The sequence below is a fragment of the Takifugu rubripes genome, chromosome 1, assembly GCF_901000725.2.
Source record: "Takifugu rubripes chromosome 1, fTakRub1.2, whole genome shotgun sequence".
In the NCBI taxonomy this organism is placed as follows: Eukaryota; Metazoa; Chordata; class Actinopteri; order Tetraodontiformes; family Tetraodontidae; genus Takifugu; species Takifugu rubripes.
In genome coordinates this window covers 26,876,634-26,903,190 of record NC_042285.1, presented here as the reverse complement: position 1 = coordinate 26,903,190, position 26,557 = coordinate 26,876,634, and the positions used below count along the sequence as shown (strand labels likewise).

Genomic DNA, 26,557 nt, shown 5'->3' with positions numbered 1-26,557 from the left:
TGACATCTTAATGAACGCATTTCATCATTTTAAACAAATATGTTTGTTGGTTGATTGTTGTAGTACAAGTACAAGTTGGCCTACGAGAAAGCCAGAGGCCACCACGTTGGCTTCCGCAGCCTCCAGGATGACCCTCTGCTGGTCCACTACATGGAGGTGGCCAGACTGCAGAGTGACAAGAACTACACCAAGGATTACCACAAGTCCAAGCTGAAGTATCACTCCCCAGTGGACATGATAAGTCTGGTCCACGCCAAGCAGGCCTCTGCAGCTCAGACCATGACTGGATACAGGAAGATCCAGCACACCAACGCTCTCCTCCCTGATGCCCTGAACTTTGAGCTGGCTCGTACAATGAATATCCAGTCCAGTGATGTAAGTTTGTATAAAAGGTCTTTTAACGACAATGACCACAATCTTTGTCTGTCTGTTTTTGTTTGGTTTCTGATTTAATTTCCTCCTTCAGAACCAGTACAAGAGCGACTATGTGAACTGCATTAAAGGAATAGGATGGGTTCCTATTGGGTCGTTGGATGTTGAGAAAGCAAAAACCGCTGGACAGATCTTCAGTGAGAAAGGATACCGTCAACACCCAAGTGGTTTTAAATTCACTAAGGACATGCACTCCATGGATATGACACTGGCCACAGCCAACAATCAGATAATGAACATGGTATTACATCAGAATTCCTGTGAAAGTTACAGAATGTCTTTGCTCACAAACTCTGGTCGTGTTAAAGATGTCCATGGTGCTTTATTCACATTAGCAATCCTACATTAAAGACTGGGAGCAAGACAAGACTACGATCCACATCATGCCTGATGCAATGGACATCGTTCTTGCAAGAGAAAACAAGAACAAATACAGCGAGGTACACATTGCTTAAACAAATGATTTTCCCCCCACTTTTTCATTATGATTCCCACTTGTCTGCAGCACTCACAGCCCAGATAGTTATTGTTTTTATTGGTATACTCCTGCTTTCATTTTTCCTCATGTCTTCTCTTTGTGTTTAGAAATTCTACAAGTTGGACAACGAGCTGTCCAAAAAGAAGGGACACAATCTTCGTGTTGATGCCATTCCAGTCCAGGCTGCTAAAGCCTCCACAAATATTGCCAGTGATGTAAGTGTGTGTGCATTTAACATTTAATATATCTGTAATGATCACTGTGATTAAAATATGTCCCCTCTTTTGGCCTCTTTTTAAGTACAAGTACAAGACAGGCTACCGTAAGCAGGTCGGCCACCACATCGGTGCTCGCAGCGTCCAGGACGACCCTCTGCTCATGCTGGCCCTGAACTCAGCCAAGATCGCCAGTGATGCTCTGTATAAGAAGGACTTCAACATGTCCAAGACCAAGTTCCATCTGCCAGTGGACATGCTGGCGTTTGAGCTGGCCAAGAAGAACCAGATTCAGGTCAACCATGCCAACTACATCACCCGCCTGCACAACTGGACCTGCCTGCCAGACTCCAATGATGTGGTCCAGGCCAGACACGCATATAATCTACAGAGCGATGTATGTATCTTTATTATTGTTCGATTTCGTGAAGGAGTTTTAAAGTGTTACAACCAAGGATAACTTTTTGTACCGTTTCAGGCTGTTTACAAGGAGGAGCTGAAGACGTTGCAGGGTATTGGGTGGGTACCTATAGGTTCCCTGGATGTTGAGAAGGCGAAGAAAGCTGGTGAGATCTTGTGTGAGAAAACCTACCGTCAACACCCGAGCAACTACAAATTCACATGCACAACTGAGGACATGCCCATGGTGCTGGCTAAGGCTAATGCTCAGGTTATGAACAAGGTATGACGTTATCGATAACTGCAAGTTGTCAGTGATACATAATCTTTCAATTACTTTGTTCACATTTATAACAGGGGTCACTCTCTTCTTATATATCTTTTTCTTGCAGCTGTTGATGGTAACTCTCTGTCATCTTGTTTTTTTCCATGTTATTTCTTGTAATTTTAGGCTGCCTATGTTAACACCTGGGAGAACGAGAAGACAACAATTCATGTCATGCATGATGCTATGGATATTCTTCTGGCCAAAGCAAACAATGTCAATTACAGCTTGGTACGTGAAGCAATAAAGCAGATTTTATATTGGTATTATTATAAAAACATGTTTGCATGTTTCCAATAGTCAGGCTACATCAGCTGTATTCTATGCACATTAAATGAATGTTCAGAAGTTGTTCTTATGTATAGAAAACCATTTTTGTACTGACAGTATTTTGTGGGGTGCTTGTGCTTGCTTACAGAAAAAGTACAGACAAGCACATGAAGATGCCAAGAAGGAGGGCTATGACCTGCGCAATGATGCCATCTCCATCATCGCAGCCAGGGCTTCTAGAGACATTGCCAGTGATGTACGTTCCTGGACTTTACAGAGGACGAGGATTTCTTTGTGCATGTGTAATCACGAGAATCTATTTTGATGTTTCTTTTTTTTATCTCCCAGTACAAGTACAAGACAGGCTACCGTAAGCAGGTCGGCCACCACATCGGTGCTCGTAGCGTCCAGGACGACCCTCTGCTCATGCTGGCCCTGAACTCAGCCAAGATCGCCAGTGATGCTCTGTACAGGAAGGACTTTAACATGTCCAAGACCAAGTTCCATCTGCCAGTGGACATGCTGGCATTTGAGCTGGCCAAGAAGAACCAGATCCAGGTCAACCATGCCAACTACATCACCCGCCTGCACAACTGGACCTGCCTGCCAGACTCCAATGATGTGGTCCAGGCCAGACACGCATATAATCTACAGAGCGATGTATGAATTTGTTTTTTTCATTATTTATATTGTAAATAGCTGTAATTTGCTAGCACATATTTTAAACAAAGGCAACTCTTTTGTACCGTTTTAGGCTGTTTACAAGGAGGAGCTGAAGACATTGAGGGGTATTGGGTGGGTACCTATAGGTTCCCTGGATGTTGAGAAGGCGAAGAAAGCTGGTGAGATCTTGTGTGAGAAAACCTACCGTCAACACCCGAGCAACTACAAATTCACATGCACAACTGAGGACATGCCCATGGTGCTGGCTAAGGCTAATGCTCAGGTTATGAACAAGGTATGACGTCATCGATAACTGCTATGACAGAAGGACACTTTCAATTTAAGAATGCCTTTCTTGCAATTTAAAGTAAACAATCTGTCATGGTTTTTTTCTCATGGTTGTAGTTTGCCTATGTTGATGCCTGGGAGAACGAGAAGACAAAAATCCACATCATGCCTGATGCTATGGATGTCCTGCTGGCCAAAGCAAACAATGTCAATTACAGCTTGGTATGTGAAAGATTAAACTTATATGGTGTGGAAAAATTCACATATTTGGATTGCATCAATTGGAAGTCATATATCAGCAATAGAAAACTGAAAACAGGTATGATCTACCTATAATACTAAACGTCTGCACTGACAGTATTTTGTGGGGTGCTTGTGCTTGCTTACAGAAAAAGTACAGACAGGCACATGAAGATGCCAAGAAGGAGGGCTATGACCTGCGCAATGATGCCATCTCCATCATCGCAGCCAGGGCTTCTAGAGACATTGCCAGTGATGTAAGTTCCTGGACTTTACAGAGGACGAGGATTCCTTTGTGCACGTGTAATCACGAGAATCTATTTTGATGTTTCTTTTTTTTTATCTCCCAGTACAAATACAAGACAGGCTACCGTAAGCAGGTCGGCCACCACATCGGTGCTCGCAGCGTCCAGGACGACCCTCTGCTCATGCTGGCCCTGAACTCAGCCAAGATCGCCAGTGATGCTCTGTATAAGAAGGACTTCAACATGTCCAAGACCAAGTTCCATCTGCCAGTGGACATGTTGGCGTTTGAGCTGGCCAAGAAGAACCAGATTCAGGTCAACCATGCCAACTACATCACCCGCCTGCACAACTGGACCTGCCTGCCAGACTCCAATGATGTGGTCCAGGCCAGACACGCATATAATCTACAGAGCGATGTATGTATCTTTATTATTGTTCGATTTCGTGAAGGAGTTTTAAAGTGTTACAACCAAGGATAACTTTTTATACCGTTTCAGGCTGTTTACAAGGAGGAGCTGAAGACGTTGCAGGGTATTGGGTGGGTACCTATAGGTTCCCTGGATGTTGAGAAGGCGAAGAAAGCTGGTGAGATCTTGTGTGAGAAAACCTACCGTCAACACCCGAGCAACTACAAATTCACATGCACAACTGAGGACATGCCCATGGTGCTGGCTAAGGCTAATGCTCAGGTTATGAACAAGGTATGACCTGCAGAATGGCACACAACATCCTTGTCAGCTGCATATGGATGTCGTAGAGATTACAGTCATGCTCAGGGTTTTAAATCTGTTTTTGTGTGTGTGTGTGTGTGTGTGTGTGCAGAAAGCATATAATGAAGCGTGGGAGAATGAGAAGACAACAATTCATGTCATGCCTGATGCTATGGATGTTCTACTGGCCAAGGCAAACAATGCCAACTACAGCTTGGTAAGTGATAAACGTTCAGTCTATCATTGCTTTAGAAATGATTATCAGCAGATTGATTTCTTTACTTAACAAAGTCTGGATAATTGTGTTTCTTACAGAAAAAGTACAGACAGGCCAATGAAGACTCTAAGAAGAAAGGCTATGACCTGCGCAATAATGCCATTTCCATCATCGCAGCTAGAGCTTCCAGAGACATCGCCAGTGATGTGAGTTTTATTTAAATTTACTCTTTATCTGCATGACTTTATTATTTTTTAAGATATTATTTTCTGTTTAGAAATCTTTTTGTCAATGACATATTGATTATTCTTTCTAGTACAAGTACAAGACAGGCTACCGTAAGCAGGTCGGCCACCACATCGGTGCTCGCAGCGTCCAGGACGACCCTCTGCTCATGCTGGCCCTGAACTCAGCCAAGATCGCCAGTGATGTTCTGTACAAGAAGGACTTTAACATGTCCAAGACCAAGTTCCATCTGCCAGTGGACATGCTGGCATTTGAGCTGGCCAAGAAGAACCAGATCCAGGTCAACCATGCCAACTACATCACCCGCCTGCATAACTGGACCTGCCTGCCAGACTCCAATGATGTGGTCCAGGCCAGACAAGCATATGATTTACAGAGTGACGTGAGTGAATTTTATTTCTTACTCTGTGTTCATGCAGCCTGTTTATGCCGGTAACGGACCTTTATGTCATTGTGCCTCACAGGCTGTTTATAAAGCTGACCTGAAGTGGCTCCAAGGTCTCGGCTGGGTCCCCATTGGCTCACTTGATGTGGAGAAAGCCAAGAAAGCAGCAGAGATCTTGAGTGAGCACAAGTATCGCCAACACCCCAGTTCTGTTCCCTTCACCAGCCCCACAGATGCCATGAACATTGTTCTGGCAAAGAACAATGCAATTACCATGAACAAGGTAATATTCCCATTTCCCTCATAAAAGCTGAACTTAATTCTGTTTGCATGCAATATGTTTTGCTGGTCTTCAGCACCATTAACTTATGCTGTGATGTTGTTGTGATGTGTTCCAGCGTCTCTACACTGAGGCTTGGGAAAATGACAAGACCAATATCCACATTCAACCAGACACTCCAGAGATTGTCCTGTCTCAGCAGAACTCCATTAACATGAGCAGGGTTTGTACATGGTTAATTAGCTACTTACTCATGTATTATACAGCCATCATGTCATTCCTTGAATTCTATTAAACGTACTCTTTAATTAAAATCCAAATACCCTGCGAGACTTTAATCTTTGATGACAATGATCACCCATCTTTTTCTATATTTTATTGTTCAGAAACTTTACAGACAAGGCTTCGAGGAAACCATCAAGAAAGGTTACTTCCTCCCCGGGGATGCAATCTCTGTTAAGACAGCCAAAGCCTCCAGGGACATCGTCAGTGATGTAAGAGGTTTTCTCCCGGCATATAAGACACTGGTATTCCATATTTTATGAAGGGTCGTTAAAAGTTTTCTGCTAATCCGTTCAGTACAAGTACAAGACAGGCTACCGTAAGCAGGTCGGCCACCACATCGGTGCTCGCAGCGTCCAGGACGACCCGCTGATCATGCTGGCCCTGAACTCAGCCAAGATCGCCAGTGATGCTCTGTACAAGAAGGACTTCAACAAGTCCAAGACCAAGTTCAACCTGCCCGTGGACATGCTCAGTCTGGAGCTGGCCAAGAAATGCCAGATCCAGGTCAACCATGCCAACTACATCACCCGCCTGCACCAGTGGACCTGCCTGCCAGACTCCAATGATGTGGTCCAGGCCAGGAAAGCGTATGATCTTCAGAGCGACGTGAGATCTTTTTTACATATACAAAGTATTTAACCATACGCTGCGTTGACTCAGCGTTGCTTGTTTATTTTATTCATTAAATGCACTTTTCTCATCAGGCTGTGTATAAAGCTGACCTGGATGAGGTCAGAGGTATCGGATGGGTCCCTATCGGTTCGCTCGACGTGACTAAGGCCAAAAATGCTTCAGCTATTCTCAGTGAACGTCTCTATAGGCAGAAACCGGACACACTGACGTACACCATTGATATGGAGTCAATGCCCATGGTGTTAGCCAAGACAAATGCCGACACCATCAATATGGTAGTGTGTTTTTACAATGTCTTCAGGTTGCCTTTCATTTTCTTTAAGCATTCATATGCCCATGTTCTTATTCTGTTTCTCTTGTGATCTACAGAAAAACTACATTGCTGCTTGGGAGGCTGATAAAGTTAAGACACACGTGACCCCTGACCTCCCTGAGCTGTTGCTCTCTAAAGCAAATGCTTACAACATCAGCAAGGTGGGTTTCAGTCTTGATTCCAAATCTACAGGGAGAACAGCAGATTTTATTTGGGCTTTGTTTATGATAATGACTTTTACATTTCCTTTTTCAGAAACATTACAGGGAAGGTGTTGAGGAGATGTTCAGAAAAGGATACGACCTTAAGGCCGATGCTGTCTCTGTTGTTGCTGCTAAACATGGAAGGGAGATCATCAGCGATGTGCGTGACCCGTTTGTTCTTACACAGAGTTCTGTCTTGATAAACGGTTGACTTTGAGCTACAATTGCATTTCTCTCTCATTTGCAGTACAAGTACAAGACAGGCTACCGTAAGCAGGTCGGCCACCACATCGGTGCTCACAGCATCCATGACGACCCTCTGATCATGCTGGCCCTGAACTCAGCCAAGATCGCCAGTGATGCTCTGTACAAGAAGGACTTCAACAAGTCCAAGACCAAGTTCCATCTGCCAGTGGACATGCTCAGTCTAGAGCTGGCCAAGAAATGCCAGATCCAGGTCAATGATTTCAACTACAGGACTCACCTGCACAACTGGACCTGCCTGCCAGACTCCAACGATGTGGTCCAGGCCAGAAAGGTCTACGACCTGCGGAGTGATGTGAGTAATGGGAAGGTGTAGTACATTTAATCCACACTGCATGGAGGTATGTTAGTGTGAAAACTTACTGTGAATCCCGTTCTACCCTCTCTGCATGGTCTTGTAGGCGGTGTACAAGGCTGACATGGAATGGATCAAGGGAACTGGCTGGGTACCTATTGGGTCACTCGATGTGGAGAAGGCCAAGAAAGCAGGAGAAATCCTGAGTGAAAAGAAGTACCGTCAACATCCCAGCAACTTCAAATTTAAAGCCCAGACAACAGACATGCCATATGTTCTCGCTCAGGCGAACGCCCAGACCATGGACAAGGTAGGAGCGAATGATTTACTGTCAATGTCTTTTCAACTTTCCTTTTGCATGTGGATATGTGATTGTAAAAGGATTCTACAAAATCTTTGCACTTTCTGTTTTGGCAAGTGGTTTTCTTCCAAACTGTCTCAATTTATCCTTTACAGAAATCATATGTTGCTGCCTGGGAGAATGAAAAGACTAATATACATATCATGCCTGATACCCCAGAGATCCTTCTGGCCAGGCAGAACAAACTCAACACCAGTCTGGTAATTCAGTGCTTTTCCATATAATTAGATAGTCCAGCTCACTATTCTGTATCAGTCATTACTGTTTGCTGTCCTGTCCTGTTGGATGTACCTGTATCTTTAGTTGAGTCTACATGACATATCTAGGAAGCCTAAATGTGAATACATTTTTGTCTGTTCTGTAAACTCAACTGAATCCCTCTTGTTTCCTCAGAAACATTACAAAGAAGGCTTCATGGAAACCATCAACCAAGGATATTTTCTCCCCAAAGATGCCATTTCTGTATTATCAGCCAAGGCCTCCCGAGACATTGTCAGCGATGTGGGTCATTTATTTAGAAAAAGAACAACTTTTTATCTTCTCCAACATTTATTTTACAATTTTATTTCAGCCCTTCTCATATAACTGAGTTCAATGTTTGCACCCTATTTTTTTCAGTACAAATACAAAACTGGATTCCGCAAGCAGTGCGGCCATCACATTGGCGCCCTCAGTGTTAACGATGACCCTCTGATCATGCTGGCTGCCAACGCAGCAAGAATCTCCAGTGACAACATTTATAAGAAGGACTTTAACAAGTCCAAGACCAAGTTCAACCTGCCCGTGGACATGCTGACTCTTGAACTGGCCAAGAAGTGCCAGCAGCAAGTGAACGACTTCAACTACAGGACTCACCTGCACCAATGGACCTGCCTGCCCGACTCCAACGATGTGGTCCAGGCCAGAAAGGTCTACGACCTGCAGAGTGATGTAAGCACAGACAGTCAGCTCTAAGAAGAGGATTGATGAGTTATTTGTCCAACTTTTTCCCTCATCAAGGAGACAAAATATAGAAGCATTACGGACAGTGTGTGTTCTTTTGTGCCGCAGGCTGTTTACAGAGCTGATCTGGAATGGCTGAAAGGTTGCGGCTGGTCACCTCAGGACTCCATTGATGTCATCAAAGCTAGGAATGCCCAGAATATTATCAATGAGAGACTTTACCGCCAACCTCCAAGCACTGTAAAATTCACCAGCGTTGTTGACCTTCCTGCTATTGTCTTATCCAAGCAAAACTCTGACAACCTCAGTGACGTGAGTCACCTTTTGTCCATTCTAAAGCGCTTCCATATTGCAAATTTAAAATCAATATATTGGATGTACTCCTAATGAGTCAAAGCAATGACATTAATGCTTTTGTATTTTCCTTTCTGACAGAGGAAATATAAGGAAGTCTGGAATAGTGATAAGGTCACCATCCACCTGCCTCCAGACACACCTGGCTTTGAACTGTCCAAGGCCAATGCTGTGAACATCAGCAATGTAATCATTTACGAGTCTGAAATTAATACATTCATTGAAATAAATATGTAATTTGCGAACATTGATGTTATAAATGTGAGCCTTTTTGATTGTAGGTATATTTTTTCTGTGCAGAAACTGTACACAAAGACCTGGGATGAGCAGAAGGCCAGAGCCTACCATATCAAGGAGGACGCTATCTCAGTGCTGAAGGCTAAAGCTTCCAGAGATATCATCAGTGATGTAAGCACAATCACAATTTCAACACAAACGATATGTTTATCTTGTTTTCCGAGCTTTACCTTACTTTGATGTTTCGTTAATGTTTTCTTTGTTCCCTGTTAGTACAAGTATAAGACAGGCTACCGTAAGCAGGTCGGCCACCACATCGGTGCTCACAGCATCCATGACGACCCTCTGATCATGCTGGCCCTGAACTCAGGCAAGATCGCCAGTGATGTTCTGTACAAGAAGGACTTTAACAAGTCCAAGACCAAGTTCCATCTGCCAGTGGACATGCTCAATCTAGAGCTGGCCAAGAAATGCCAGATTCAGGTCAATGATTTCAACTACAGGACTCACCTGCACAACTGGACCTGCCTGCCAGACTCCACCGATGTGGTCCAGGCCAGAAAAGCCTATGATCTGCAGAGTGACGTAGGTTTTTTAACATTTCTCACTATTTAACATTTCTAAATGATGATGTTATTGGCATCTGCTTATGTTTCTCTTGTATTTATATTTGATATGAAGAATTTCCTCTTTCTCCTCGTGAGCGTCTGTACGAACACTCTCTTCATGCTGTTTTGTCTTTCAGGCTGTGTATAAAGCTGATTTGGAGTGGCTACGTGGATGTGGATGGGTGCCTCATGAGAGTGTGGAGGTTATGAAAGTGAGGAACGCACAAAAGATCTTGGCTGATGTAAGTCGCCATTTTAAATCCAACATTTATTTTTTTGAATGTTAAAAGAATAGGTTCGGGTTTTGTGGATTATTTTGTTTGTTTTTTAAACAACCATTGGCAATGTCACAAAGTAGGAATACCCTTAATCTGATTTATTGTATTCTTCTTTAGAGGGGCTATCGTGTAGAACTGGACAAACAGCAATTTACAGTGCCAGTGGACAGAGTGGACATGGTCTGTGCAAAGAATGCTGCTCAAGTCTTAGATGAGGTGAGATGGACTCTTTGCAATTCTCTAAACTTAATCAACCACTAAAATACTGAAATATCTGGGCTGTTCAAATAACCATTTATTCTGTGTTTGTATGCTTAGGTAAAATACCGTGAAGCTTGGCATCAGGACAAGACTAACTACACACTGGTGGACAGTCCCATTCTTTCTACAGCCAGAGAGGTGGCGAAAAATGTTCACCCGGTAAGATTTTTCTCCTTATGCAATGCATAATGTATAATCGTAAACCTAGAAATAACAATTTACTTTTCTTCCAGAAACTGTACACGGATGATTGGAATAAGGTCAAAGCCACAGGATACTACATGCCTGGAGATGCTGTGCCAATCAAGCAGTGTATTCTCACTTCTAAAGTTCAAAGCCATGTGAGTAGAGAGAAAAGGTTGCATCTGCCTTAAAAACCACATGAAGGTCACTTAATTGAAAGCGTAACAAAACGGAGTTGGTGATCTTATTTTTGTAGCATAAGTACATGGAGGGATACCGTAAGCAGGTCGGCCACCACATCGGTGCTCGCAGCGTCCAGGACGACCCTCTGCTCATGCTGGCCCTGAACTCAGCCAAGATCGCCAGTGATGCTCTGTACAAGAAGGACTTCAACAAGTCCAAGACCAAGTTCAACCTGCCCGTGGACATGCTGCAGTTTGAACTGGCCAAGAAATGTCAAAAGCAAGTGAATGATGACAATTACAGGACACGCCTGCACCAGTGGACCTGCCTCCCAGACCAGAATGACGTCATCCAGGCTCGCAAAGTTTATGATCTTCAAAGTGATGTAAGTGTTTTGTGTATAATTTGAAAAGATTGTTTTCTTGTATGACGCTGATAGGCGTCTTGTCTGTCCTCAGCACATTTACAAAGCTGACCTGGAATGGATCCGGGGCTGTGGCTGGGTGGCAGCTGACTCTGTTGAACACGTCAAAGTCAGGAAGGCACAGGAGATTCTCAACGATGTACGGCAACTCTCTTTTATTTAATATTTACCTCTTCTTTAAGCCTGTTGTGCTGCGAGTCCGTTGACTCATCTTGATGTTCTAATTTCATTTGCAGAGGCTCTACAAGAAGAGCGCCAAAGATGGTTTTGCAGATTTCTCGCTCATCGTGGACCGCCCCGAGCTTGTTTTGGCAAGGATAAATGCTGCCAACCTCAGTGATGTATGTTTAAAAAAACAAAAAAAACAATTGCCACTTTAAATATCTTAGGAATGAAATTGAACATTTAATTTCTATTTCATCTCCCAATTACAGATCAAGTACAAAGAGACTTTCAATGCAGAAAAAGGTCACTACATTGGTTCAGATGACACTCCACAGATGGCTCACTGCAGGGAGGTGTCAAAGATTGTCAGCGAGGTAATGCACATGCTTCATGCATTACAAAGGATTTTATTGATCTTGTGTACTTGGGTAGAACCCAGGATTCTCTGACCAAATTGTATATTTTTTTTCAGAAACATTACAAACTGGGTTGGGATGAGTCCAAGGCAACAGGGTACAGCCTGGACCATGAGTACATTCCACTTCTCTCAGGCAAGAAAGGCAGAGAGATAGCCAGTGATGTGAGTGTCTTGTGTTTCTCCAGTGTTCAGTCCTGATGGATCCCATAGAAATATGTTTTGACATGCAACCCAACATTGTTTCATTGTAATCATTCCAGGTAAAGTACAAGGACTTGTATGAGAAGGGCAAAGGTCACTACATGGCTGGGACCCTGGTGGACTTCCCAGAAGTTATGAGGTGTGGGGATCAAGAGAAGAACAAGGGTCTGGTAAGATACTGGTGAAACTTGTGTTATCTATATCTGAAGCATTTTAGTGTGCTAAAGATACAGTACACCACAAATAGGTGGCATATATCACAATTCAGGTCAGCTCAATGATTCTTTGATATAATTAGGAGATTGTCAGATGACCGTCTGAAGATCAGTGTTTATTTTCTGATAACTGTGACCTATAAGCTTATATATCTATGTGTATCTTAACAGAGGCTTTACCATAAGGACTACCATCACAATAAGACAAAGACCCACATCCCACCAGACACCATCAGCAACCAGGTTGCCAAGCGGTGCCAGGACATGCTGAGTGATGTCATCTATCGAACCTACCTGCACCAGTGGACCTGCCATCCTGACCAGGAAGACGCCATTCGTGCCCGCAAGACCAATGAGATTCTCAGCGATGTAGGTTCTTCCTCAATGTGCATTCACAAGAGATTTTTACAGAACTTGAAAACTGCAAACATTGCTGTCAATGTTCGTAGGTGTTCTACAAGGAGGATCTGAACTGGATGAAGGGTATTGGGTGTTATGCCTGGGACACTCCAGAGATTGTTCGTGCAAAGAAGGCCTATGAGATGCAGAGTGATGTAAGTAACAACAGCAAATCACTGACATTGATCATGATAAATTTGAGCAGAACACAGAAACATAAAAAAAACCTGATATATCTTCTTTTCTAGCTGAAATACAGAGAAGAAGCCAAGAAAGAATTCAATAATTACTCTATTGTTACTGACACCCCAGTTTATGTGACTGCTATCTTGGGTCACACTTGGGCCAGTGAGGTGAGTGAGCTGGACTTTTAAAAACCCATAAATTTAATGTTAAATGTACATGATCTTGCATTAATTGAACTATTTTTCTTTGCAGCTTAACTACCGGGAGGCATACCATAAGGAAAAGCACTTGTACACGACAGTGCTGGACACCTTTGACTTTGTCAGGTGCCACAACTTTAAGCACTTTTTCAGCAACGTAAGTGAAGAAAATAAATGCCAACTCTCAAGATTCGATAGCTATTTTACCTGCAAAATTATGTTAATGGGGGGTTGTGCCTCTTACAACAGAAAAACTACACTGCTGTCTGGGACAAAATCAAAGCAAAGAGCTACCAGATTCCACATGATTCACACGCCCTGCAACATGCCAAAAGCCAGAAGATCATTCTCAGCAACGTGAGTTCAGTTTTGAAATTTGTTTGGTTAATGCTGCGACTGTCCCGTGTATTTCCTCAAATAAGGCGAACTGTGTGTTCCTTTAGGTGAAGTACAAGGAGGATTATGAGAAGTTCAAGTCCCTCTACAGTCTGCCCAAATCTCTGGAGGATGATCCGGCCACCGCTCGCTGTGTCAAAGCTGGAAAGCTGGTTCTGGATGTAAGTCATGCCCTCCTTCACCCCCAGAAACCTTCCCCTCTCGCTTGTATCGATAAAACATGCAGTCATTTTTGAACTAATGTCTTGGCAATCTTATAGCGCCTGTACAGAGAGAACTATGAGAAGACGAAGGCCAAGACTCACATCCCACCAGATATGCTGGAGATTCTGTCGGCTCGCAACACCCAGTTGACCGTCAGCGAGATCAACTACCGCAAGTATCTGCACCAGTGGATTTGCCTCCCCGACATGCAGACGTACGTTCAGGCGCGCAAGGTCAACGAGCAGCTCAGCGATGTGAGTGGCTGTCGTCAGCTCGGGATTGGAATGACCGTAGCTTCAAGCTGTGAATGCCAAGTTTGATTTTTCTGTTTGGGTCTCCTCAGATCTTCTACAAGGATGACTTGAACTGGCTGAAGGGCATCGGCTGCTATGCCTGGGACACTCCAGAGATTCTGCGTGTCAAGCGGGCTGGTGACCTTCAGAGTGAGGTTAGCGCCACTTGTTTTCCTTCAGCTTCTCCAATTCACTTCAGTTGCACTTGGGTTTTTCTCTCATTTGCTAGTTTTGATTGTTTGGACTCATGCCTTTGTGCTGTGTTCTTCATTTCAGAACCTGTACAGGGCTAAAGGTGTTGAAGCTTTCAAGGACTATTCAGTGGTGACAGACACTCCAGTTTACGAGACAGCCAAGCAGAATGCTAAGAACTTGAGCGATGTGAGTTTCTGCAAATATCTAAAATAATCTTTGATGGTCAATCTATGCATATCATCTTCTAACAAAACATCCTTTTAATTCCTTTTGCTTTCAGCTACACTATCGCTTGGACTACAATGCCAATGTCAAGGGCACAAATACAGCCCCTGCCGTTACCGTGGACACAGAAAGGGCTCGCCTGGCAAGCTACATTCAGAGTGATGTAAGATGACTTCTCTTAGTGCTCAACAGGTCCTTTTAAATATAACAAGTAATATCTGTATGTATGCATATGCTGAAAGCTATTTAAAGGAAGAGGAGGGGGGGGATGGACAAATATACACAAGATAAACATACACAGCAGACAAAAATTAGCAGCTTGTGTTTGAACTGAAGCTGAAGTCCACCTCACTTCACCATAATTTCTTTAAATCCTTCAGTCCTGGTACAAGGAGGCCAACAAGAACTTCATGCCTACTGGTTACTCTCTGCCCCATGACACGCCGATAACCAACCAGGTTAAGAAGAACAGCACTATCATCAGCAATGTAAGTGTTGTCACCGCCTTTCACCATGAATCCTTCAACTGCATTCAAAATGTTTGTGTGTGTGTTTGTGATCACTCTTTTATTTGTCTTTAAAAAAAGGTGAAGTACAAGGAGGCCTACGAGATGGTGAAGGCTAAAGCCTACACTCTTCACCCAGAAGGTGTCAATTTTGTCAACACCAGGAAGGCTAACAAGATAATCAACGAGGTACGATACGGCCCCGCCCATTAGCTCCCTTTGACATGTTTAGCGAATTTGTCATTTCTCATTCTTTACATTTCTGCAGCGTCTCTACCGGGAGAATTACCACAAACAAAAGGACAAAATCCACACAACCTATGACACCCCTGATATCAAACAAGTCAAGATGAACCAGGAGCACCTCAGTGATGTACGTTCCTGGCAGTCTCTGCCATTACTATCGGCTTTATTGGGTGTGTTTAACTTCTGGTGGTCTTTTCTTGTCTCGTCCTTACAGCTGTGGTACAAAGAGAAATACAATGACAGCAAGGGTCACTACATCTCTCTACCCATCACGCCCCAACTGTTGCACTGCTACCACGTCAATGATATCACCAGCGAGGTAAATGTTCTTCTTTTTAGTAAAATAAAGTTCTGTTGAAACCACGGTCAAACTTGATTTGTGTTTTTAGCTGAAATACAAAGAGGATCTGACGTGGCTGAGAGGCCTGGGCTGCTTCTTGTACGACACGCCTGAAATGATCCACATCCGCAACATCACCAAACAGAAGACGGAATATCCAGTGGAGGCCAAGAAGAACCTTGCTAATTTCTCGGTTGTCCTGGACACGCCCGAGTACAAACGCGTTACCGAGCTGAAGACCCACTTGAGCAACGTCAGTATTCACTTACAGTCTCTCCACAAAATTGCTCCTTCAGATAATATGTTTTGAGCTATTTTGACCATTTCGTTTACAGCTCATCTACAAATCCCAGAGCAAGCAGGACATGGCTAAAGTCACCACAACAGCCGACGCCGTGGAAATCAAGAGAGCCAAATGGGCCCAAACGCTGACAAACCAAGCAAGTCTTGATACTGCATCCAGTTACCCAGATTTAGTTTTGTTGTTTTTCAAAGATCTGAGCCTTGTTGTTGTTGTTCGCCTCTCTTCAGTACCTGTACAAAGACCTTGCTGCTAGGCAGAGAGCTCATTTCACTCCAGAATCTGAAACACCAACCATGGGCCATGCCAGGAAGATGAAAGTAGTCTACAGCGACGTAAGCACGCAATCACAACATTAAAACCTTTGGATTTCCCAGAATGTGAACACAAGTACATATTTTTATTCTTGATGTGTGGTATACATTGTTTTATTTTATCTGCAGAACAAATATAAATCACAGTATGAGAAGATGAAGCACAGATACACTGCCATCGCTGACACGCCTCTACTGATCCGTGCAAAGAAATCCTACTTCCAGTCCAGCGATGTAAGTCAGCCTGTTGCCTTCCATTCATAAGAATAATATATAAAAGAGAAATCATAATAATAATTGTATTTAATGCTTTGTGAGTGGAGTTAATTACAGAAAGTGACAATGAACTTGTTATTGAACCCTCATTAATGAAGGAAAAATGTGGCAACATAGTGTAAATCTGGCTGTGTTGAACCTGGTTTTTGCTTTGCACGTTCAGTTGCGTTACAAAGAGACCTTCGAGAGGGCTAAGGGCCACTACCACACGGTCAAAGATGCTCTGGACATCATCTACCACCGGAGAGTGACTGACGACATCAGCGAGGTCAGTATTTGTGACCCAGACGGAGTCAAATCGACACTTTTCACAGTCACTACTGTTATCTGGGCCATGTTCCATCTCCATCTCTTCAGGTCAAATACAGGGAGAAGTACATCAACTCTCTGGGCACATGGAAGTCCATCCCCGACCGTCCTGAGTTCTTCTTCAGCAGGATCGCCAATGACAACGTCAGCAGCGTAAGTCCTGAAGCCTGAAGCACTCTGACATAGTATTGAGATTTCCTATGAGTCCATAATGTACAAATTTAATATAAATCTGTAATCTCCCTATAGATTAAGTACAAGGAGGACCTGGATTGGCTGAAGGGTATCGGCTGCTTTGTGTGGGACACACCTGATCTTGTGATGGCTGAGAGGAACAAGTCTCTCTACAGCGAGGTCAGGATATTCATATCTCAGAATTTCACACCATTTGTTCAGACACGTGAAAGGATTCTAATGCAGTTTGGTTTGTTGTACAGAGAATCTACAAATCATCCTTTGAGAAGAACAGAGGTAACTTCAAGTATACCTCCGACACGCCGTTCTTCCAGGCCATGAAGAACGCTTCAGTTCTCATCAATAACGTGAGTCTCATACCTCTTTCTCTCATTGCAGTCATGACAAACAGATTTACATCGGCAGACTGTATCATTGAATGTGAACTATGTTATAATTACATCCTCTGTTTCTTTGTTTCCCATTGTGATTCTCATTTTGAAGGTAAAAGGATGTTGATTTGTAGCTATAATTGTTTAGACTTTTGCCCTGTTTTCCTCAACCTTCCTCTGGAAAAGCCTCGTCACGCAGCAGTGTGTGTTGTATTCTGGGGCCTTGTCTTTAATTACATCTGACATTCTGAGCAGAGGGTCTACAGAGCTAATTATGAGAAGAACAAGGATAAGTACACCGTAACTACAGATGAACCTAGATACCAACTGGCCAAAGAGAACAACAAGATGAGCCAGGTAAACATCCCGGTCGTGTCCATAGGACTGGCCTGCTTCCCCTGCTGGTACCTCCAGACCCGTCCTGCAGACCTCTGGTGCATGAGGTCTTCACCGCATGGTTATAATAACACCTCCAACAGGAGAAATATCCCTCTCTGTCTGTTCAGGCCTGATGTTTCTCCCTCTCTTTTTGTCCGACACAGGCTACTGTTATCTGTGCCACTCAAAGTAGAGGCTAGATCCCTACTTTGAGTGAGCGGGACTAGCGGGACTCTGCCATCAGAGAGACAGCTCAATCACACACTTACAGATGGAAAATGGTTATTAAATCTGCTGAGAATCTGTAGATTGTGATTTCTGTCACTCTGAAGGCCACAGATGTGAACAAACAGCTGCTTTGTCACACGTGGCTCTCCGGAGTCCCGTCCTCCCAGCGTTACTGTTATTTCTCACCTGTCCTAAACTTTGGCATGCTGTGTGTATGTGTGTGTACAAACAGGCATTGTATAAATCCAAAGCAAAGGATTTACTAAAGAGTGGCTGCAATGAGCTGCTCCGGCCTGACATCCTCACAGCCCTTTATTCCACCGTTATGGGCAGTAAGGTAAACGTCACACTGAGTGATCAACCATCACATCACTGTTCCCTGTCCAGGAACCAGTAGACAAGGACTGTCTCTTAGAGACCTTCAGGGATATGTGGTTCCTCTTCTCTGCTGTTCCTGGACAGGCTGTCATCACATGATCATCACCACATTAAACTGTCCCACCATATTAACTCAAATTCATGCCTACGTGACATCGCTTCAGCTTCATCCTGCATGGATCAGAATGGACTGCTGCGATTACGCTGTTGGTTAGTCCTAAAGATCTGGAGCAGGACTTCAGGCAAAACACAGAATAGCTGATAACATAACAAGCAAATCCACCTTTTCACATAACCTGGACTCCTGGTTATCGTTACTAGGAACATTGATATTGCAGACTTCCATGAGCGATGGTAACACCCATCATTGTCTTCTTTTCCATCTGGAAAATAACCTTGAGTGTGCACGTTTCATGTGGCATGTTTCTTTAAATATATGCACGTTGTATCCCTTTATACTCCATTTTGTGTTTCCATTCAGTAAAAACCTATATCTTCCACGTTTAAGTGCTAAAAACTGTCCAAGCAAATAAAGAAAACCAGTGAATGAGCATCACACAGTTGTTTTAACACATTCTCATCGGTGTATAATTGAAAGCACAAAATCCTCCTCTGATTGGGCTTCTCTCGTCAAATATGTGATCTTGGACAGTTTTTGCCTGTGTTTTTGTCACATTTTAGAAGAAAAACACGCTGAATGATTCTTACATTTCATTTTCTTGTTATTTTCCTGCACCAGTGGCGGTACAGGGAGCAATATGAACGGGCCAAGGACAAGTTCACCACCGTTCTGGAAACTCCTGAGTATGAGGCGCACAAACGAAGCAAGAAAATCAGCGATGTGAGTTTTCACGTTTTATCCATTAACCCATGAAGACCTGCAGTAGCCTCTAGTCCTGGAATGGGTTGAGATGAAGCAACAAATTCTTAAATTCTTCTCAAATTCTGCTGCATTTTTAAGTTTTTCTGCATGACAATTGTCCTTTAGATCATCTATAAGATGGAGTACAACAAGACCAAGGCTAAGGGGTACACCTTACCTTATGACACCCCATACCAGCAGCACATGAAGAAGGTCAAGGAGATCACCAGCAGTGTAAGTCCAGTCTTCCTTTTTAGCGCAAGATGCCAAAAGTAAAAAAAAAAAAAACACAAACATTTAATCTTTTATTTGAATTCATCTTACAGCTGAAGTACAGAGAAGTGTATGAGAAGAGCAAGGCCCAGATCAACATGGACCCTGAGGCTCATGAGATCCGTGCTGCCAAGGAGGCCTACCAGAACATCACCAATGTACGTGGATCATTTTCTAATCATCACTGTTGCGATTAGCTCCGCGCCCCGTAACCGTCTTTGTTCGACCTTCAGCTGACCTACAAGAAGAAATACGAAGCCACCAAGAACAAGTGGATCTGGACAGCAGACAGGCCCGACTTCCTCAACGCTGCCAAGAACTCTTTGCAACAGAGCGACGTGAGCTGGCGCTTCTCTGCTCTTTTCAATTTTCCCTAAGACTGCCACTCAAACTTTGTTCCCTTTGCAGGTTGAGTACAAGTATGACAAAGAGAATATGAAGGGCTGTGTGATCCCCGTGGTTGATGACAAGTTAACTCTCCTGGCTCTGAAAAACAATGAAATGAACAGCTACGTAAGCAGAGTTTTATTATATTACTGCACAAAGGGGCCTCAGTGCAGACTAGGTCTAAACAGAATGTTTATCAAACTTCATTTCAGGTGAAATACAAAGACAAGTATGAAAAGGCAAAGGGGCACTACATGACTGTCCATGACACTCCTCAAATCCTCCACGCCAAGTCTGTTCGCAATCTGGCGTCAGAGGTCAGCCGACCGTCTTTGTTCAGAGAAGCACGTTTAAGTCAGCGGAGAACATGTGATGCTAACATTTGGATCATCTCCAGAGCAAATACAAGGAGGCCAGCAAGAAGGAGATGCAGAGTGGCTCCTTCACGACCCTGTCTGAGACTCGTGACACCGCCCACAGCAAGGAGATCAAGAAGCTCGTCAGCGGAGTACGGCCGTCTCGGAAATGTCCAACAAGAACATCGCGGCATCTTCGTCGTGGCTGCGTTCCTTACTTTTGTTTTTCGCCTTGCAGAAAGTGTACAAAGCGAAATACGAAAAGGAAAAGGGCAAGTCGATATACAACGTGATGACCGTTCCTCCTGATGTTCAACACGCCATGAACGTGGCCAAGAGCCAGAGCAACGTAGGTCGCCTCCGCCGCCGCTGAGCTCCTGGAAATCTTCCTTGCCTTACTACTACTACTACGCTGTGTTTTGCTTCTCTCCCACACTGCAGGTTTCATACAAGAAGGACGCCAAGGCCGGCCTCCACTACACTACAATAGCCGACCGTCCTGACATCAAGAAGGCTACCCAGGCCGCCAAACTTATCAGCGATGTAATCCAACAGCACACGCATCAAAGTCAAAGGCTGTCCATAGATAGATACAGATTCAGGGGCAGTGTTGCTGAGGGAAATAATGGGATGGGCTGTGGAACGCATCCCAGACTAATAACCATGCTAGCATCTCAAAGCGTTAGATGATTTTAGTCCCTGCAGGTTCCAACGTCCTGTTTGAGTGAGCAGCAGCGTCAAACAGGCCCACAGTGCCTTCTGTTCCTGTCTGGTGATTCTCGTTTGATCTGGTCTCCGTCAGATCGGCTACCGTAACAAAGCACGTGAGGAGGCCAGCCGTGGAGGTTCCCTGGCCCACCGCCCAGACATCGATCTGGCCACTGAGGTGTCCAAGCTGAACAGCCAGGTACACTTGAAGCAAAGGAACAGTGGGACTCCTAAAGCAGTGGACCAGAATTCCTACTGGTTTACTGCAGCTCCAGATGTTTTTTTCCTACGAGGTTTAATCAACGTAGAATCAGCCCAATTAACAATCAGCTGTTTATAACTGCAGTCCAGCTTCTAGAGCTCATGTTTGCAGACTAGAGTTGCTTTGGTAGGTGCTTAGCAGCAGACCTAACATAGATGTGGCAGCTCCTCTGCTATCCTGCATCAGAGTCAATGTAATAATCTGCTGTTCTGACTCCATCAAACTTGTATAACTGCTCAAATCCCTCTGCATTCCCACCTACTTCCTCCTATCAAATCTCTCCTTTCCATCTGCTCCTCCCCTTGATTCTCATTCTTCACCTCCCCCCATATTATGCGTGTGTTTGTTCTCATCCCTCCATCTCACTGCGCTTGTAGGCTAAGGCCAAGCCCTCTCTCCACGGAGCCGCTTCCTATGACACTCCCCAGATGCGCCACATTAAGAAAATGAGTGCCCTGACTAGTGATGTAAGGAGATCAATGCCCTGACACTGAGGGCTGCTGCTGTCTGTCCTGTTTCTGTCTTCTTATATCACTGAAAAATATCTGCCGACACCTTTATTTGAACTTTAACTTCACCCTTTGTTTCTTTTTGCTCGCATGCGGGGTCTAAATGCTAAGCATAGCTAAGCGACGCATCATTGCATTTATTGTAGTTGTGCAACATAATATATTAATTCCTTTTATTTTGTTTGATTTTTGTTGTACATCCAATGGTAAAGCACTGACATGGTCGAAAAAATCCATTAACAATGTACATTATTAGTTTTCAGTGCTGGATTTCCAGTTTTTACCTCCAGGGACCTGAATCTTCAGTTTCTCTGACTGAAGAAAGAAAAAGAGAGTAGCTAAATTCATTCTGTTCTACAGTTTTCCATATATATGTGTTTATATGTTAAGTTAAATTTGCTTTTATGTGGAACACACAATGTTTGGTTAAGCTCATCACACTTAGTATTAAAATGCATCTTATATTTCACATTATTCACAAAAAAATTAGCAGTTAAAGTCAGCACATGATGAGGAAAGACGCTAATCACATGGTATTTACTGAGGTTTCTCACTGAGAAATGTTGTTCCGTGTCTGAGAAAATCATTCCTGGATGCTCTGGTCCCTGACCCCTGTCATGTTTCCACCTTTTAATAGCTGAAGTACAAGGAGAAATTTGACAAGGAGCTGAAAGGAAAGAGACCGCAGTATGACCTGAAAGAGAGTAAGATTTACAAGACTTTGAAGGATGCTAATACTCTGGCCAGTGAGGTGGGTGATCTAAGGCTCTGACATCACACTTTCACATCCGTTTCTGAAGTTTGTGTTTGTTTTCAACATTACCTCCAGTCCGATGCTAATCAGGCAACCTTGTGTCCAATACAACCGTGTGTAGGTGAAGTACAAGGGAGACTTGAAGAAGATCCACAAGCCTGTTTCTGACATGTCCGAGTCTCTGTCCATGCAGCACGGCCTGAGCACCAGCAAACTGTCCAGCCAGGTAAGACCCCACAGGCGACCCTGTCTAGTCCTTGAAACTGCTGGGAAGGTGCGTCACAGCGCCCTCTAGTGTTCACTAAACCCGACTGAACATGTTCCCGTCATCCCCACCTCCTCTCACACTGCGGTAACAAGCAACACGCTGCAGATTATTGACCACCTCTTGGACTCAAAGAGCTTCATCATCTGAAACATCCTTTGTTCTCTGACCGCATCTGGTGGTGACAATCCTTTCAGCCTTTGACCTTCTGGCTTTTGACCTTTTTCATGCTGGCACCTTTTATAACCCTTCCTCTTCCATCCCACTTCTGTTTATTTCCTCTAGAAACAGCAAATCTTTTCTTAGTAACCACTTAACTGAGCTCTTCTTTACTGATTCTTGAACATTTTTCACATGTCTTTTCTTAACTTTCATTTTTAATTCCCACCTATTTGTCAGCATGTCCCATTTTTGACACCACCAAAAGCTTCTCCCACCATTTTAACATCCTTCCGCCATGAAACATGGATCTTTTTTTCTTTTTCTGCATAACGGAATGAGGAGGGAACACGTGTTCGAAGTTCTTTTTTCACATTTGTTTTCATTTCTTGCTCCATCGGAAATTCTATCGTAGTACTGCTACAAGAAGAAATTTGAGGAGAGTAAGGGTCACTACCATGTGATTCCCGACACACCAGAACAGCTTCATCACAAGGAGGCTTCTGAACTTCAGAGTAATGTAAGTGCCTCAGTCTTTAGGAGACAAACCAGAAAATCACTGACACAGCTCTTAAAGATCCAGCTTGTGCACTTTGTCATAAACTGCTATCTGAAATCAAATATAAAGTACATATGTATCATTTTATATTGTTTATTACCATAAGATACAAAGTGCTGTGTTTTCAGAAGTAAGACATTGTTCTATAACCCCCCCTCATGGCTGCCAATACACCCTCTTTGGTGTGACTGTATCATCCCTGATGGGTCGTTAGAGACTAATCTGACCACACGGTGGCAGTAAAGTCATCGTAATCACCGTTTCTGGGTTCAATGAGTGTGAAAAGGTCTGCTTTAGTCCAATTAGGAACAATATTAATTGAATGTCTGCTGTTACAGGTGAAATACAAAGAGAAGTATGAGAAGGAGAAGGGCAGGGCCATGCTGGACTTTGAGACACCCACATATGTGACGGCTAAGGAGGCCCAGCACATGCAGAGCCAGGTAAAGGAAAAGCTTAAAAGCAGCACATTTAGCCCACCAAGCCTCACTCCTCAGGCTTTGAAGCGCCTGCTCTATATTAACCTAAATTATATATGCTTCAGCTCGTTGGATGTGTATAATAGTTTTTTAAAAACTTGCACAAAAGCTTTTAGAGCCGTTTTATTTTTAGCATCTATACGGTATGTTTGTTCAGTGTCCATGTGCACATTTATTTACATCTATGAAACGCTTCACACACACACACACACACACACACACACACACACACACACACACACACACACAAGTGGTTTCTGCAGATATGTTACAGCTTCTATGACAGGAGGAAGTAACTGCATTGTGAACCAGCACTGCTTGCGTGTGGTTAAATCAGCTGTGTCTGTCTCATCTCTGCGGCGGATAGAAAGACTATAGGAAGGACTATGAGGAGTGCATGAAGGGCAGGAACCTCTCGGGCTTGGAGGTCACCCCTGCCATGATACATGTCAGACACGCCACCAAAATAGCCAGTGAGGTAACGGAAGGAGAACTGACCCCTGACCTTGTTTAGCCCCGTTTGTATTCATACTAAGACTGTGAGAACCCAAACTACAGACTCTCTTTCATCCCACTGCTCCTTTTAATCTCAATAGTCTTTTCCTCATTCCTGGTTTCTGATATCTGAGCAGTTAGATTTTAAGTTAACTCCTAGTTTAGCGGTTTACCCTCCTGCCTCTTCTTGGTGTGACTTGAGTAGTTAGTCGTGTGACGCCTGCACCCGCTCTCACCTTTGACCCCTGAACTTCATAATCCCGACTCTCTGCATGTGTGCACGCTTCTCTCTGAAAGATGAGCCAGTGAACAGAATCCACTGAATTGTTTATATTTGCTGATAAAATGCCGTTTTATTTGTGTTGCCAAAGTCACAGAAGTCTCCAAGATGACCCGGTCGCCTCGGACGTTTAAATTTAATCACTAATTTTAAAAAAAAAACATGATTATGAGACAGCATATTTCCTTTTACTAAGTTGTGACGACAACATTTAGACTCATAATTCATTCTTGAGGCCATAAGATGTTTGTTCTGGAGTCTTGGTGACTTTGAGCTGAAAGAGCGAGCAGATGGTTCTGTCTGTCTGTCTGTCTGTCTGTCTGTCTGTCTGTCTGTCTGTCTGTCTGTCTGTCTGTCTGTCTGTCTGGGCCTGGCCTGCTCGTGTGTTCTTCTCTGCAGTCTCTTGTATTCTTCCGTCCTGTAGAAAGAGTACAGGAAGGATCTAGAAGAGGGGGTGAAGGGTAAAGGTCTAACTGTACTGGAGGAAACTCCGGAACTTTTGAGAGCAAGGAATGCCACTCAAATCCTGTGTGAGGTACGACCGACTGAGAGGTGGATGCGAGGTTTCTCACTCTCGACCGAGTGCCCTTCCCATCATCCCGCTGTCGGTGCAGCACCTGCTGAGCCCTTTTTCCTCTTAACCAAGCTTCATCATTCTAAAAGAGCCTGAGTCTTCACTCCTGTCCCTGCTTTATGACATCACTAATGGTTCAGCTCCCCTTTTTCTTTCTCCTTCTCATTATTTTCTGTTGAAGCATCACAATTATTGCAAATATCAGCCCATTATATTTAATGAAGTTAATATTTTAGTCATGTTAGGCTCTGTAGGGTGTTGTGGTGCTCTGTTTAATATGAAGAAATATGGGTTGTGTTGAAAATGACTAATTATACTTTAACACATCATCTTTAAAGAGTGCTTTTCCCCAGTTTTGAGTAGAGCTTCTAACACATCCCACCCTCTAATCAATCTCCATCATCAATCATAAGCAGACTTCCTTTTCTTTACACCCCCCTTCAGATTTTTCAGCCCTCAGATATCATAAATGTCCTTGAGTCTAAAGGAGCCTCCCTCCTAACTGAGTGTGTGTTACACCTTTTCACAGAGGGAGTACAAGAAGTCGCTGGAGCAGGAGATCAAGGGTAAGGGAATGTTGGCTTTGGCCACAGACACGCCAGACTTCATGAGGGCCAGAAACGCCACTGACATCCTCAGCCAGGTGGGCACCACACCCCACGTCTGCTCCGTGTAGCCACGGCCGAGCGCTCACGGGCGGCTTTCTGCTCCTTAGACCAAGTACAAGCATAATGCAGAGATGGACAGAGCCACCTACACCACTGTGATCGACACCCCCGACATCCTCCACGCTCAGCAGATGAAGAACATCGTCAGCCAGGTAGATCCACCCCCCCTTCCGAGCAACTGGAAACGTCTTCTTCTGGCCGGTTCTTCACTCTTTGTGCTCTGGTCCAACAGAAAAGGTACAAAGAAGACGCTGAGAAGACCATGTCTCACTACGTACCAGTGCTGGACACTCCAGAGATGCAGCGGGTCCGCGAGAACCAGAAGAACTTCAGCACTGTGAGTAATGACTGACAGTGGGGGTGGGGGGGGGGGCTTTGGTCTGAGGGGCTGAGAATTTCATTCAAAACTATCTTCCACTCTCTTGCTGGGTTAGTGTCTGAATGCTGGTTTAATCCTGTCGGTCGTTAGTTTTGTCTGTTGTGTTTGTCTCGAATGTCTTTAACGACACTTCTGTGTTTTTGTTTCTCTCTGTAGCTTCAATACCAGATTGACCTTAAAAACATAAAGGGCAAAGTGTCAACTGTAAACGACACCCCCGAAATGCTTCGTGTTAAAGAGAATACAAAGAATTTCAGCTCGGTATCTCCTCCATAATCTATATACATCTTTAACATTTTAACCGGTGTTTTTCACCTCTTTAACTTTATCTTTAACAACCCCAGGTCTATTTTTTGGGCAGATTCTTCTTGTTTTTAACTTTTAACGGTTTTAATTCAAGCCACTAACGATCCGTTCGAGCTTGTGTGTCG

General features: G+C 43.9%; 1 protein-coding gene across 30 annotated transcripts in view; it reads left to right on the top strand.

The window, feature by feature from the left end:
• neb (nebulin) overlaps positions 1 to 26,557 on the top strand; it is a 46,756-nt gene that overhangs the window by 14,662 nt on the left and 5,537 nt on the right. For 13 of the 30 annotated variants that reach the window (XM_029834157.1, XM_029834139.1, XM_029834141.1 and 10 more), the window contains exons 42-128: positions 64 to 375; positions 467 to 673; positions 768 to 872; positions 1,018 to 1,125; positions 1,211 to 1,522; positions 1,604 to 1,807; positions 1,976 to 2,080; positions 2,268 to 2,375; positions 2,468 to 2,779; positions 2,874 to 3,077; positions 3,188 to 3,292; positions 3,460 to 3,567; positions 3,661 to 3,972; positions 4,054 to 4,257; positions 4,379 to 4,483; positions 4,582 to 4,689; positions 4,800 to 5,111; positions 5,194 to 5,397; positions 5,513 to 5,617; positions 5,781 to 5,888; positions 5,974 to 6,285; positions 6,384 to 6,587; positions 6,682 to 6,786; positions 6,881 to 6,988; positions 7,076 to 7,387; positions 7,494 to 7,697; positions 7,844 to 7,948; positions 8,142 to 8,249; positions 8,367 to 8,678; positions 8,799 to 9,002; positions 9,126 to 9,230; positions 9,345 to 9,452; positions 9,555 to 9,866; positions 10,027 to 10,131; positions 10,285 to 10,383; positions 10,486 to 10,587; positions 10,662 to 10,769; positions 10,868 to 11,179; positions 11,253 to 11,357; positions 11,455 to 11,559; positions 11,653 to 11,757; positions 11,856 to 11,963; positions 12,062 to 12,172; positions 12,389 to 12,586; positions 12,667 to 12,771; positions 12,865 to 12,969; positions 13,055 to 13,159; positions 13,252 to 13,359; positions 13,446 to 13,559; positions 13,659 to 13,856; positions 13,946 to 14,050; positions 14,172 to 14,276; positions 14,371 to 14,478; positions 14,696 to 14,803; positions 14,903 to 15,010; positions 15,090 to 15,194; positions 15,282 to 15,386; positions 15,457 to 15,660; positions 15,743 to 15,847; positions 15,939 to 16,043; positions 16,152 to 16,256; positions 16,462 to 16,566; positions 16,656 to 16,760; positions 16,857 to 16,961; positions 17,045 to 17,149; positions 18,012 to 18,116; positions 18,897 to 18,998; positions 19,146 to 19,253; positions 19,346 to 19,450; positions 19,526 to 19,630; positions 19,701 to 19,805; positions 19,892 to 19,996; positions 20,077 to 20,187; positions 20,274 to 20,384; positions 20,477 to 20,578; positions 20,838 to 20,942; positions 21,383 to 21,472; positions 22,152 to 22,265; positions 22,390 to 22,494; positions 23,108 to 23,212; positions 23,590 to 23,694; positions 24,098 to 24,208; positions 24,930 to 25,040; positions 25,609 to 25,722; positions 25,795 to 25,899; positions 25,980 to 26,084; positions 26,283 to 26,387. In XM_029834157.1, coding sequence (XP_029690017.1) covers positions 64 to 375; positions 467 to 673; positions 768 to 872; positions 1,018 to 1,125; positions 1,211 to 1,522; positions 1,604 to 1,807; positions 1,976 to 2,080; positions 2,268 to 2,375; positions 2,468 to 2,779; positions 2,874 to 3,077; positions 3,188 to 3,292; positions 3,460 to 3,567; positions 3,661 to 3,972; positions 4,054 to 4,257; positions 4,379 to 4,483; positions 4,582 to 4,689; positions 4,800 to 5,111; positions 5,194 to 5,397; positions 5,513 to 5,617; positions 5,781 to 5,888; positions 5,974 to 6,285; positions 6,384 to 6,587; positions 6,682 to 6,786; positions 6,881 to 6,988; positions 7,076 to 7,387; positions 7,494 to 7,697; positions 7,844 to 7,948; positions 8,142 to 8,249; positions 8,367 to 8,678; positions 8,799 to 9,002; positions 9,126 to 9,230; positions 9,345 to 9,452; positions 9,555 to 9,866; positions 10,027 to 10,131; positions 10,285 to 10,383; positions 10,486 to 10,587; positions 10,662 to 10,769; positions 10,868 to 11,179; positions 11,253 to 11,357; positions 11,455 to 11,559; positions 11,653 to 11,757; positions 11,856 to 11,963; positions 12,062 to 12,172; positions 12,389 to 12,586; positions 12,667 to 12,771; positions 12,865 to 12,969; positions 13,055 to 13,159; positions 13,252 to 13,359; positions 13,446 to 13,559; positions 13,659 to 13,856; positions 13,946 to 14,050; positions 14,172 to 14,276; positions 14,371 to 14,478; positions 14,696 to 14,803; positions 14,903 to 15,010; positions 15,090 to 15,194; positions 15,282 to 15,386; positions 15,457 to 15,660; positions 15,743 to 15,847; positions 15,939 to 16,043; positions 16,152 to 16,256; positions 16,462 to 16,566; positions 16,656 to 16,760; positions 16,857 to 16,961; positions 17,045 to 17,149; positions 18,012 to 18,116; positions 18,897 to 18,998; positions 19,146 to 19,253; positions 19,346 to 19,450; positions 19,526 to 19,630; positions 19,701 to 19,805; positions 19,892 to 19,996; positions 20,077 to 20,187; positions 20,274 to 20,384; positions 20,477 to 20,578; positions 20,838 to 20,942; positions 21,383 to 21,472; positions 22,152 to 22,265; positions 22,390 to 22,494; positions 23,108 to 23,212; positions 23,590 to 23,694; positions 24,098 to 24,208; positions 24,930 to 25,040; positions 25,609 to 25,722; positions 25,795 to 25,899; positions 25,980 to 26,084; positions 26,283 to 26,387 — 12,357 coding nt within the window. Of the gene's footprint in view, positions 1 to 63; positions 376 to 466; positions 674 to 767; positions 873 to 1,017; positions 1,126 to 1,210; positions 1,523 to 1,603; positions 1,808 to 1,975; positions 2,081 to 2,267; positions 2,376 to 2,467; positions 2,780 to 2,873; positions 3,078 to 3,187; positions 3,293 to 3,459; positions 3,568 to 3,660; positions 3,973 to 4,053; positions 4,258 to 4,378; positions 4,484 to 4,581; positions 4,690 to 4,799; positions 5,112 to 5,193; positions 5,398 to 5,512; positions 5,618 to 5,780; positions 5,889 to 5,973; positions 6,286 to 6,383; positions 6,588 to 6,681; positions 6,787 to 6,880; positions 6,989 to 7,075; positions 7,388 to 7,493; positions 7,698 to 7,843; positions 7,949 to 8,141; positions 8,250 to 8,366; positions 8,679 to 8,798; positions 9,003 to 9,125; positions 9,231 to 9,344; positions 9,453 to 9,554; positions 9,867 to 10,026; positions 10,132 to 10,284; positions 10,384 to 10,485; positions 10,588 to 10,661; positions 10,770 to 10,867; positions 11,180 to 11,252; positions 11,358 to 11,454; positions 11,560 to 11,652; positions 11,758 to 11,855; positions 11,964 to 12,061; positions 12,173 to 12,388; positions 12,587 to 12,666; positions 12,772 to 12,864; positions 12,970 to 13,054; positions 13,160 to 13,251; positions 13,360 to 13,445; positions 13,560 to 13,658; positions 13,857 to 13,945; positions 14,051 to 14,171; positions 14,277 to 14,370; positions 14,479 to 14,695; positions 14,804 to 14,902; positions 15,011 to 15,089; positions 15,195 to 15,281; positions 15,387 to 15,456; positions 15,661 to 15,742; positions 15,848 to 15,938; positions 16,044 to 16,151; positions 16,257 to 16,461; positions 16,567 to 16,655; positions 16,761 to 16,856; positions 16,962 to 17,044; positions 17,150 to 17,428; positions 17,531 to 18,011; positions 18,117 to 18,896; positions 18,999 to 19,145; positions 19,254 to 19,345; positions 19,451 to 19,525; positions 19,631 to 19,700; positions 19,806 to 19,891; positions 19,997 to 20,076; positions 20,188 to 20,273; positions 20,385 to 20,476; positions 20,579 to 20,837; positions 20,943 to 21,382; positions 21,473 to 22,151; positions 22,266 to 22,389; positions 22,495 to 23,107; positions 23,213 to 23,589; positions 23,695 to 24,097; positions 24,209 to 24,929; positions 25,041 to 25,608; positions 25,723 to 25,794; positions 25,900 to 25,979; positions 26,085 to 26,282; positions 26,388 to 26,557 lie in introns of all 30 variants that reach the window. The other 17 variants (XM_029834183.1, XM_029834160.1, XM_029834166.1 and 14 more) reach the window with 11 other exon arrangements.